The sequence below is a fragment of the Astatotilapia calliptera genome, chromosome 23 (genome assembly GCF_900246225.1).
Source record: "Astatotilapia calliptera chromosome 23, fAstCal1.2, whole genome shotgun sequence".
Classification (NCBI taxonomy): Eukaryota; Metazoa; Chordata; class Actinopteri; order Cichliformes; family Cichlidae; genus Astatotilapia; species Astatotilapia calliptera.
This window is the reverse complement of record NC_039323.1, coordinates 1,301,932-1,314,204: the sequence shown is the minus strand read 5'-3', so window position 1 is coordinate 1,314,204 and position 12,273 is coordinate 1,301,932. Positions and strand designations below refer to the sequence as shown.

The 12,273-nt window shown below is 44.0% G+C and overlaps 2 protein-coding genes across 2 annotated transcripts; both read right to left on the bottom strand.

Moving 5' to 3' along the window:
- Positions 1-267: 267 nt before the first annotated feature.
- On the bottom strand, positions 268-5,846 carry loxl5a (lysyl oxidase-like 5a). The gene is made up of 8 exons (XM_026160017.1): positions 5,781-5,846; positions 3,637-5,529; positions 2,342-2,450; positions 1,624-1,761; positions 1,084-1,240; positions 865-960; positions 666-781; positions 268-582 (listed from the first exon to the last, which is right to left on the bottom strand). Exons 2-8 carry the CDS (start codon positions 4,643-4,645, stop codon positions 576-578), a joined length of 1,632 nt encoding a protein of 543 aa, XP_026015802.1. The 5' UTR covers positions 4,646-5,529; positions 5,781-5,846; the 3' UTR covers positions 268-575.
- Positions 5,151-6,853, bottom strand: LOC113015826 (zinc finger BED domain-containing protein 1-like). The gene is made up of 2 exons (XM_026158178.1): positions 5,781-6,853; positions 5,151-5,529 (listed from the first exon to the last, which is right to left on the bottom strand). The coding sequence occupies exons 1-2, from the start codon at positions 6,851-6,853 to the stop codon at positions 5,151-5,153; spliced, it is 1,452 nt and encodes a 483-aa protein (XP_026013963.1).
- Positions 6,854-12,273: the final 5,420 nt, after the last annotated feature.

Below are 12,273 nucleotides of genomic sequence, written 5' to 3'. Positions count from 1 at the left end.
GGGCAGCCAGATGAGTTCAGGCTGAGAAATATTTGCTCCCAATTGTAATTAGACTAATTCAATAATTAGATGTCGGGGTTGCCTTTGTTTTCAGAAATCTAAATAAGTTTTACCATAAAGTAAAAAGCTTTTAAAAGTCGAGCCTTGTTTCAGTAGAATACATAAAACTATAAACTGCTGCTGGAGCAAAGCATTGCAAATAATCCACACGTGACAGCTTTTGAACTTTTTAAATAAGAGCAGCGGCACGCTGTTTACTTCAGGGTATATTTGCTGGTCTCTGACAAAATCCTAATAGATGTGATGGAGGAAAGCTGGAGCACCACTGCTTCCCCACAGTCAGCACCAAGTCAGTCTCACAGTAACAGCCAACAGCACAAAATCCACTTAAAATGAATATTCATATAAATAAGTAAAAGGTCAAATTGAGCCATCCTGGCTTTGGATACAATAAATCATATAAATACAGATTCATTTAGAAGCAAACAGATGATGGTATCAGCAGCTGCTCATTAGGAGCAGTAAGAAGAGATTAAGTACATGTTTGCCTGTGAGATGTTCAGTCTGCTGTCAGGTCAGCTCCTGTGAAGCAAAGAAAAAAATACTTTAAACATTTTTACCTCCAGAGTCACTCGTGAAAATCGAGAATACTTGACCCGACTTACACAACGATCCTGCAGTTTCTCGCCTGGACGTAGCTTCCCGTGTACCTGACGTCACACTGAGCCTCGTTGTTGGAGAAGTCAGACTCCTCGACCAGGTGAGAGGGGTTCACCGTTACCTGAAAATCAAATAAACAACAATCATTTAGAGATGAAATGTGAATAATAATATAAATAATATAAATCCGTCCTGCAAACCCACCTTGAGTATGTAGTTCCCCGGCGGCACATCAGTGATGTCGATCCACTGGCAGTCGATGTTGGCGTGGTACGTGTCATAGCATCCAGGACTGAGACCCTAAGAAGACGCCAAACTTACACAACCTGCTTCTGCGATGCTTTAAAAGCGGAAATCTTTACGTTTTTACGAGAAAGACGTAACCAGTGAAAATCCTGCACAGATACAAAAGTGCAAACTGACTTGTGTGTGAGTAGTGCAGGCAAAGCGTCGCCGTACTCCTGCATCACACGACGTGTCCTCTAGACAGAAACTGGCTTTGTGTCCCTCAGCAACCTTCAGTCCAGTGGAGACATCCAGCAGGTCGTAGTTACTAAATGCTTCCATGCTGTGGTAATGCCTGAAGAGGAGAGAAATCTTCTCTGCTAATGTGTTCAGGAAACCGTCCTTTCTGCTGTATTTACAGTACGTAACATTCTCTTAAATCTCATGTTTCCCTTTTTCAAAAAACAAAACGTGTAATTACTCCAATTAAAACAGATGAAGAGATTTGGTCTACTCTCAGCTGTTTCTGAACTGTTGGCTCTGTGGGATGTCAGAGTGGATGTTCCTAAAACGCTCACCTCAGGCATCTTTGGCTGAGAAACTACAGTTTCCTAAAATTAACTTCTCCCTCGGACATGTTTTAATGTTTTATCTGTTAGTTATAAATCCTGTGTCCACACATCACTCTGCAGGAACTGGGGTGTGACTTTGAGGACATATATGGTGTTTCTAACTCACTGGTGACAGCTGTGCCACTCCCACTCATGCCTGGGTCTCACCGGGAGGAAGTCTGCTGTTCCCTGGTTCTTCACTCGCTGTGGGAAGCGCAGCAGAACTCGATAGTCGAGGTCACTCACACTCGGGTGATATGCAGAGCTGAAGGAAAAGGAAACAGGAAATGAGCCAAGATACCTGGAGCACCTTCACTGTGTGCCGAGATGACACTCGGAGGGTTTTAAGCACTCAGTGCGCAGCCGGAATCGACTTGCACCACCTTTTTAAGTCTTTGTCCTCCACACATACATGCCTCACTGCACAGTTTACTCTATTTCCTGCTCACCGAGCGGCAGACGCAATGATTTACTGCAGAGGTGGTTTCTGGTCTTGCCTCAGCAGTTTTTGCATTCACCTCAGAAATCCTTTGCCTTTCGTTTCAGAGTTTATTTTATTTGGCAGAGCGGCTGCTCAGATCAGAGGAGAGAATCTCAGGCAGCAGCCAGGTTTGCGTCCAGTCATTCTGTCACTCAGCTGTAGCATCCAAATGGGATGTGGGCCAACACAGTGAGGCAGGCTCAAAGAAGTCCTATCTTTTATTATCTCGATGTAAATGTGTTTGTCCTGCCTGACGTCACACGTTTCTGCTGCACAGCAAAAATAACCTGTATTGTAAAATGTCAGTGAAGAACAACTTAAATTATTTTTGACAGACAGATTCATATAAAGCCCAATAAAGCACCTGGAAAGACAGTTCTCCTCAGCTGCACAGCGAAGTGCATACATCTGTGCTCTCTGAATGTACGAGGCTGCTTGGATGTAGTAAGGGTCAGGAACCAAGTCTGGAAGACCTGCAGAGGAAAAAAATCAGAAACTTAAACGATTAAAACAACCTAAAGGCAAAAACTGGGGCATCAACTTTCCACTAATGGGATTTCAAACTCATTTTACTCATCAAGAGTCACATAAATGTCCACATTTAATCCCTCAGATATCTGAATATAAGATAACAAAGGGCAATTTTAACAGAATATCTGAATTTTTCTACATGATAAATGTGTAAAATAAAAGAAAAAGTGCTCTTAGATCACTGACCAGACTGTCCTGTACTTATGAAACATAAAGCTTTGTTGATGGAGTCTGTCCTCTGTGTTTGACAGCTCTGTTCTACACTGTCTAATAAACTGCATCCTTATTGAAAAGTGCTGCATGTGTTGATTTGACTATGCAGACGTCACAAAACCTGTATCTATACAGATCAGCATAATAAGAATCTGCTTGGGAAGAATAATGAATGGACAACTTTAGATATACTGTCATAAGCTGCAGAAGTAATTTCTCCATCACTGCTGGCTAATCACTAATGACTCTCAAAGTCTATCAATCAAGCATTTAATTTTAACTTTGCTCAGAGGCTCTGGCACGGGAGACATTAGTTTTGTCATAACGGGGCATTAACTCCGGTTCTCATTAAAATGCATTAAAATCTGCATTAGATGGGATTTAAATGTGGGGCTCGGCACTCCTTTCGGCGCCAAACCAATTTGATTGATTGGGCGTGATAATGTCTCTAAAGCTTCAAGATGCGTGCCTCTCCATAACTACTTTTTAACCCTTGTATGGTGTTCGGGTCTGTGAGACCCGTGTTCAGTTTTTTTCAAAAGAAAAATTAAACAATTAATTATTTTTTCACGTGTAAATGTGTTGTGTCTTTCCACTCACTCCACTTGATTATAACTGATTTATTTATAACATTTTATATAAAAGAAAAACGAGAAGCACATTAATTCATAAATGTGATCTAACAAAGGTAAAGGGAAAAAATTAACCATGTTTGCTGTTCATATGTCTTGTAATTGGGATGAAGTAAACATCTGTTGAGTAATTTAACATAAAATTGTTTGATAGTGTTAATTTGGAAAGCCAAAACTCTAGCGGGTCCACCAGACCCATGAACACTGGCTGAGTAACAAAAATACGAACACCACACAAGGGTTAATACACGTTGGTGTCTTTGCCGCGGTGCTTCTGTCTCACCGTTGTGGAAGAACCTGGTCCCGTAGCCGGCTCCTGGTGGAGGGCGCGCACTCAGCCTGTTCCTGCGGTCTGGTGGGTAAACGTTATAGAAAACCGAGTTCCTGTGATGAATACTGTGCGGGTCTCGTGGGTCAGTCGCGTCTGTAGTGCGTGAGGCATCGGGTCCGCTACGTGGAAATTGTAATTCTACAGCGTTGCTGTACAGTGCTGTGGGAGAAACAATTAACTCTGGCGTGACTCTGGTCAGAGTGTGCGCTCTTTGCACACCGCGCGCACTGGGAGCGTCTCCCAGCGTGGTCTCCTGGGTTATATGACGTGCGTTCCCAGCGTCCTCTGCCGTGGTCACCAATATTGATGTGGCAGGTGATCGAACAGTTGAATGCGTGCTCTGGGACCTGGTTCTGCCGCTTCGGCTGTGGGTAAAATCCGGCGATCTTGCCTGTGACGCGCTGGCCCGTTGTACACCTGTATCATCTCCAAGTGCACTACGGCCTCCCCGTGGGACTCCGCTGCCGGAGAACTCTTGGACGGAGGTAAGAGCTGAAGAGCTGCTGGACTGTGACCGGAGGGACCCGGAGTATCCCACAGCCTCTGTGGTGGTTTGGCTGCGGGGTGGGGACTGACTGCGTGTGCCAGGTCGTCCCGAGGCGAGTATATACTGATCCGTATCAGCACCAAGGACCGACGCATCCACTTGACTGCGCTCGTTTTGTTGAAAATGGCCGTTGAGTTCGTTAAATTCCCAAGATCCGGTTCTGGTGGGTCTACTGGACGCAGCCGGAGGGTTCACTTGGTTGTTTGCTCTCAATAGAAGCTGAGCGCGTCTCCGTGTCTGTGCTGGTAAACGATACTGAGTCCCAGTGCTCAGTAAACTGTACACCTGACCGTTATTCTCCCACTGAATCCGGTGTGTCCACGGTCCAACACGTGCACGCAGATGGTGCTGACCGGTGCCCAAACACACCAGAACACCAAATAAGTAAAATAACACAAACACGAACTTCTCCATGGCTCGTCGGGATGGCAACTGCTCCAAAAGTGACACATGAAATAGGCTGACATTTGAGTTTGACACGGGAGGTGAGGGGGTGTTTTGAATATGCTTGACTCCGTCACGAGGTTGCGCACAGCATCACCGGCAAGGGGGCTTGGTTTGAGAGGTTTTTGGCATCTGTGATGTGATTTACAACCATCCACCCATGTACAGCAAGAAGCCGCACTCACAACCGTGGGCATCAGCAAGTTGGTGAAATTTAAACAAAACAAAACAGCATTCCATCTGAAACTCTCTTATTGTACCCAAAATACAAATTTTAGTGATTACATGTGGCTTCATTAATTATGTTCAAACGGATGAATACATAACGCAAGTAATAACTTTATGATCAGTCAGTGAATGAAGGAGCTCAAGAGTGCAAATATAGTTGCAATAAAGTGACAAATATGCCCTTTTATGTCAAACAAAGACCGAAATAAGTGGCATCAGTGTGAGGATGAGAATGAGCGATCCAACCTCACACTGCAGATATCAGGGCAAAGCACAGTGGGGGGGTTGCAGTCTTCTTGGCTGGACCTTCTTCTGCAGTGTGTGATCTTCTAGGAGAGTCTTCATGCAGCATGCCTGCCAGTGTGGTCCACACTGCTTCTCTGTCAGTCTTGGGCACACTGCGTAGGTCTTTAAAACGTGGGTCCAGTGCAGTTGCGATCTGGAGCCATGCATAGTTGGTATGTTCCTGGCGGGAAGCAAGGTCTTCCTTAAACTTCTCTTTAAACCTCACCACATATGCAGGGTCCTCATCAGTTACTTCCATGACACGGCGCAGGTGGCAGAAGGCTGGTAGAACTACAGAGCAGGAGACGTAGGCCTCTCCTCCCAGCAGTTCAGTCACATATCTGCAGTGGAATACACACACACACACACACACACACACACACACACACACACACACACACACACACACACACACACACAGAGATAAGACAGCAAATTAAAAAAAGCTTTTTAATACTAGGTAATATTAATAAAATATTTGATTTCATTTATTTTTTAAATAAGACATTTTCATAATAACAAAACTGATTTAAGATGTATGTTTGATACATTTAATCTAAACCTACAATTATGGTCACAATGACAGGCTCACCTGCAGGGCTCTAGAAGTGTCTCCAGTCTCTGGAGTTTGTCCCACTCTGGAGGCGTCAGGAGGACAAGTTTATGCTTTTGTTTATCCAGAGTCGCGGTTACTGCAGTTTGGTTGCGGATCAAGCGCTTCACCATCTCCAGCGTGGAGTTCCAGCGCGTAGGCACGTGCTGGGCCAACGGCTCCTGCTTGCGCCCCAGTGACACCTGCTCTGCGTTCAGCTCTGCTGTGTTTGCTGGGCTGTGCTTAAAATGGCCAACAATTTTGCGGCATTTGGCCAGCGCAGTGACAAAGCCACTGTCTGCGAGACTCACTGTGATGCATCTCTGTAGAATGTGCGCGGTACACGGCATGTGATTGAATGGCATGATGCGAGCCGCGGCGATCATATTGCGCGCACTGTCCGTGCCTACTGTTGTCACCTTCTCCTCAATTCTCCACCTGCGAGCAACAGTCTGGAACTGCTCTGCACAAGCCTCCGCAAAGTGCCGCTCTTCCGTTTTCATTATAGTCAGCGCAAAGGATGTCAGACCCCAGGCTTCAGTGATTAAATGCGCAGTAACTCCCAGGTAATTGTCATTACTCAATGATGTCCAGTGGTCTCCTGTCAGAGCCACGCATTCTGTGTGAACTAAAGCCTCTTCTTTTTTCTTTTTCTCCGTTTCATACAGTTCGTGGATTCGAATTGTTATTGTGCTTCTCGCTGGGGGCTTGTAGGACGCGTCCTGAGATGCAACCTTTAAAACATCCGCAAAGCCCTTGTCCTCCACAATGCTTAGCGGTCTGCAGTCCTTTGCTATCCATTTGGCTATATTGTCGGTCAGTTTGTCCAAAGAAGACTTACCGAGTGGCCTGCGTTCACTAAGAGTGGTCTGACGCAGGCCGGGTGAAGCTGCTGCCCCGACAAACGCGTGTTTGGCATTAAGGTGGTATTTTAAGGTCGAATTTGAACGGTGAAATTGAAACTCTTTACTACAGTGAGTGCAAATTACAACGCGTTTGTTTATTGTCCCATCTATGTTCTTCTTGTATTTAAATTCCCCATCCAGAAGGCCATCCGCTTCCTGCTTCTCCATTTTCAGTGGCGCGGTAAATAAATCAAGTGGAATTATGGGAGCGACTTATCTGCGTGTTGCGCTAAATAGTTAAATATTCTAACGTAATTAATTCCAAAATTTAATTATCGCAATTAACGCGTTAATTTCGACAGCTATAAATATAATATAATATAATATAATATAATATAATATAATATAATATAATATATCATGTTGCTATTTAATGTTTTTTGTTCGTGTTGCAGCTGCTCTGTGAGCCAAGCTTTCGTTGTCTAAATTCAATGGCAATATATCTCTGCACCACACGATGGCGATAGATTCTCACAGACAGTCTGTGCTCTGCTTCCGCCACCAGTCATCTTTAAATCTTTTTTTTAATTCAATGAAACCTTTATTTAACTGTCCATCTCGCGGCATTACTTAAAAAAAAATCATATTTAAATACAAAGAAGATTAAATACATGAACGACAGTAAATTGATAAAATAAGAGCAAATAAATATATTTACAAATGATAGCAACATCAATGGAATAGAACCATGAACAGCAGCAGAAGGAGAAAGAGGCCTGTATCTACATTATTACTCTGGCAGCTCTCAGTCTCCATACAGACAGGACACGTTGCAGCGTAATTGCAGACAGGTGCGTGGGCCTGAGCTCCGCCCAGGCAGAATGACGAGTGGAAGAAAGCAGCAACACAATAAACATATGTAGCCTTGCGGAGCCGGCCGGGCAGACACCGAGACAGAGTGCAACGATTTTATACGTGACAACACACACAAAAAAACACACACAACAAAAATCAGAATGTGTTTGTGATTTGGATTTTTATTTAAAGGTGAAACCTTTTTTCTTTTCTTGTTTTGCCAGATTAGACATTTTGATTCATTTCATTTAGTTTTTTTGTTTTACTTTGATGCTATAATAGATGTTTTTAAAATGTAGTCATATTTAATACTATATTGCATCATGGCAAAACAACAGTCTCCTCAAGCTGCTTTATACTGTAAGGTAAAAACACTACAGTAAAAGCCAGAAAACCCCAACAATCCAATGATCCCCTTTGAGCAAGCACTGGGCGACAGTGGGGAGGAAAAACTCCCTTTAGGAAGAAACCTCCGGCAGAACCAGGCTCAAGAAGGGGCGGCCATCTGCTGCGACCGGTTGGGGGTGGGTGGGCAATCTCAGTCCACGAGGGCCGGTGTCCCTGCAGGTTTTAGATGTGTCCTCGAACCAACACAGCTGATTTAAACGGCTAAATTAGCTCCTCAACATGTCCTGAAGTTCTCCAGAGGCCTGGTAACGAACTAATCATGTGATTCAGGTGTGTTGAGCCAAGGTGAGATCTAAAACCTGCAGGGACACCGGCCCTCGTGGACTGAGAATGCCCACCCATGATATAGGGAGACAAGATGAAGTATACTTCTAATGGCCTATTTTAGCAGTTAATTTTTAACAATCAACTGGTGGTAATCCATCATCAGAATTGAGGAAAGGTGGTGTTGATGGAGACTCTACAGGAGGATTCACTGCAGATCACAAATGGACAGCACTAAAAGCTTGTGCGAAGTACCACAGCGGGCAGCTTGGAGGTGTGTGACAATAACAGGTGTGGACAATGACGCGCTCCACTTGTGTCCAGATCACTGAAACGCATTTTAAAAGGACGCATTAACAGGTCACAGACTCCACTTAATCACAGCTTTGTGCGCCACGATGTCAAGTGTTCTCTTTAATGCACTCCGAGAACATTATCACAGCGCTGACCAGCCACTTCATTAGGTACACCTATTCATCTGCATGTTAACACTGCAGAAAATGATGTTAATACGTATCACTAGAGACAATAAGAGATGCCTGTTAATCTGTTAAACTAAACCTTTTGAAAAGAGATCATTTTGGTTTTGGGACTGACTCAAACATACGCTCACTGGCCACTTCATTAGGTATACCTGGTGTAGTCCATCTTATTGCAAATGTCTAATCGGCTAATCACAGTGCATATAGTCATGTAGATATCATTCAGATAACCTTCTGAAGTTCGAACTGAGCATCAGAATGAGGCTACCTGAGTATTGTTGCTGACCATGTCTGTCGACTGTGTCACAAATCATCTCCAACTATCTTGTACATGACGGTACAAATGGCCTCCACAGTCAACGGATCTCAATCCAAAAGAGACCTTTGGGATGTGGTGGAACAGAAGATTCACATCATGGTTGTGCAGCCAACAAATCTGCATCAGCTGTGCAATGCGAGTATGGACCAGAATATCCCAGGAATGTTTCCAGTGAAAATCAGAGCCACGAAGAAATACGGCAGATCTGACAAAGTCTGATCAAGTCACTACATCTGCTGTTAACACCAAACACCAGTGGCCGCATCACGACATGCACAGTGTGATCTCTTCCTATATTCAGCACCTGTCAGTTAGAAACCACGATGCCCGGCCCACTGTGGGTCCAGATGTCCATAACAGCGTAAAACCATCACATATAACTCTGTTTCAGATCGATCGCAGACATCAGCACCATGAATACATAAATACCAAAACATTGCAGTTGTAGCCACAGTGATCAATCACCCAGAGGTAAGAAACAAACGATGCAGTTTTCCTGTGCTGGTTGTTTGTTTTTAACTAAGAGGAAGAAATTGGAAAGTTTTCACGCCACAGGGCGACTCAGCTCAACAGCAGCTGCTCAGAACTAATAAAAGCACCAAATTAACCCTGACGCCTGTAGAGTCACACACACACACACACCACCGACGTGCTGCTGTGTTGTTTTCCTCCCACTGTGTGAGTGTGTGTGTAAAGTCTGGAATACGAGCTTCCATCACGAGTGAAATTATTCGATGGCAACTTAATGTTCCCTTCCTCCATCCGTGCTCTGTGTTTGCTGTGAGTGAACTGTTTGTCTAAAGCAAAGAGTCGAAGCTATTTGTGCGAGCGGGGGGGAAATGACTGAATCATTTTCACGGCTCTCCCGCCGGCGGCGTCTGATGTCCCAAAAGTGGAAACAATGTTTACCTGGACTGGACGAGGGCTCTAAACTGGGCCGTTTACACACCGCTGTAGATTCAACAGCTTCCCCTGTTTGAAAGAGAAGGATCCTGTGTGTGGTTTCCCTCCTGAAGCAAACACTCGACAGCCCTGTGCAAATGCATGCTGTTTTATTTATCCTGTTATTGTATAATTTTGGGGCCGGGAGGAGGTCTGGATGAGGAGGTGCAGGGGAGAGAGGGCGGGGGGTCGCCCAGCTGAAGCCTTCCATTTCTTTCTGTTCTGAATGTTCATATTGTTTTATGGGTTTTACACTTGGCTGTCAGACGACGTTAGCGTGTCTCCTGCCGTGCCTAACATCTGTTCACGCTACACCGGGAGGACGCATGTTGGCTCCGGAGACATATAAAACACATCCACGGAGACGTGAGCAGACGTGAGACTGTGCTGCTGCCTCGTGTAAAACAAAATGTTACTGCAGTGTGAAAAAGACAGCTGTCGACATGTTTGCTATATGCAAGAGCACGAGAGTAGTGCAAAGTTTAATCGGAGGGTTGCCTCATGAATCACAGCCTGCTGAGGCAGAGCGGGCCTCAAACAGCGCCTAAAGAAATCTCGAGTAAGTCAAAAGCAATACCAAAGAAATGCAGTTTACACACGCCTAATTATTGTAGTGTGGATTTAATATGTGTGGATTACAAAACAAATAATCTTACTGGATTTATGACAAAGTTTTGAAAATGAACAGCTCGTTTATTATTATGTTAATTTGTCCAATTTGAGCCGCGGATAAATAAAATGACAGCTGTTCGTCAAGTGTTGATGCAGGATCTTTGTTCAACCCCTCGGATTAAAGCAGAGATTCTTCATTTGCATCTTAACTGACTCATTTCATCTGCTGCGGTTCTGTACAGAAGCGTGACAGCAACAGTTTCTAGGTCTAACTGTAACAGCAAGAGCTGTGTTTAAGTACTTATTCTTACTTTTGCACTGGAGGATACTCAGCGGTCACTTTGTTAGGTACACCTGCTCAACTCCTCATTAATGCAAATTTCTAATCAGCCAACCGCGTGGCAGCACGTTAGTGCATTTAGACATAGAGGCGTGGCCGAGACGACCTGCTGAAGTTCAAACTGAACATCAAAATCAGGAAAAAGGTTCTTTTAAAAGTCACTCTGAATGTGGCGTGGTCGTTGGTGCCAGACGGGCTGATCTAAGTATTTCATTCATCCCGCTTTGTATATGCTTGTGAGCATTGCCACAGTGTGTAATATACTATATTAAATATACTATACATGAAACTCTATAACAAAAGTTATAACTACAGCAGTATAGACAGTTTTAAAAGGGCTGTGGTACATATGTAGGCTGCGAGTGTGTTATTACTACAGGGATAGCTCAGTAGGTAGAATGGTGGCCCCATGATTGGAAGGTCGGGGGTTCGATTCCCCTGAACAGCTACCCTGAGGTACCCCTGAGTAAGGTACCGTCCCTACACCCTCCAATGGCTGCCCACTGCTTCACTGAGTGAATGGGTTAAATGCAGAGAGGAATTTCCCCACGGGGATCAATAAAGTACACTTTCTTTCTTTCTTAAATCCCAGACAGGAAATACAAACATTGCTAATTGTGGAGAAAATGTGGACACACTGGGGAAGTAACTGCAGCGTGCTTTATAGGAAACGTGTCCTTTTATCAGCTTTCATCTTAATGAAGGATGTTATCACGTTCAGTATCTGTGCAGCGAAAGAATAAGAACAATGAGCCAGCAGCTAATGCTCCTCTTAAACTGCTGCACGTGTTTGGAAAGACAAAATGTGCCCTTTGACCTCACCCCTTCACACCTGAATGTGACATCCTTGGCCAAACATTCAGGGCTACAGCCAGGTGGTTAAAAATAATAAATACAGATGTCAGCCTTGTTCTGATTGTTGGGCTTTTCTGTAGGATCTTTACCTTCCAGTATAAAGTGCCTTGTAATTTGCTGCTATATAAATTCAATTTAATTAAAGTTCTGGACACATCTGATTAATTTGGCCTCCACATATTAATATTTCTGAACATGAAATACTTTAAAGTAACTCAGCAGCAGAAACAGCAACATGTTGCTTAAACACTAATTGTTCTGTATAAGTAATCTAAAGGCGTTATATAAAATAACCCAGCATCAGAGCGTCAGACATTTTACCAATGATCGCACCAACTAATGACCCCTTTTTAGAAATTATAGATGACATACTGCAGGCTTAACTATTTTGCCTTCCAGGATTTCAATCAATTTGTACAAAGAATTTGTAAACTGGCAGATAAATGCAGCAGAGTGTCGAATTAAAAAGGTTGTAGTGGCGTAATCCTACAAATTAGCATATAAATAAGAACATGCTTAAATGGAAGAGCAGCACACCGGCTGCACGATGGGGGATGAGCAGCCTCTCTTG

Bases quoted from the DNA above. Each gene is read 5' to 3' on its own strand.
- loxl5a (XM_026160017.1), bottom strand. From the start codon at position 4,645: ATGGAGAAGTTCGTGTTTGTGTTATTTTACTTATTTGGTGTTCTGGTG. The intron at 1,241-1,623 runs GTGAGTTAGAAA...TCTCCTCTTCAG, and splicing joins GAGTGGCACAGCTGTCACCA to GCATTACCACAGCATGGAAG. The intron at 961-1,083 runs GTCAGTTTGCAC...GCGTCTTCTTAG, and splicing joins CCTGCACTACTCACACACAA to GGTCTCAGTCCTGGATGCTA.
- LOC113015826 (XM_026158178.1), bottom strand. From the start codon at position 6,853: ATGGAGAAGCAGGAAGCGGATGGCCTTCTGGATGGGGAATTTAAATAC. The intron at 5,530-5,780 runs GTGAGCCTGTCA...ATTCCACTGCAG, and splicing joins ACACTTCTAGAGCCCTGCAG to ATATGTGACTGAACTGCTGG.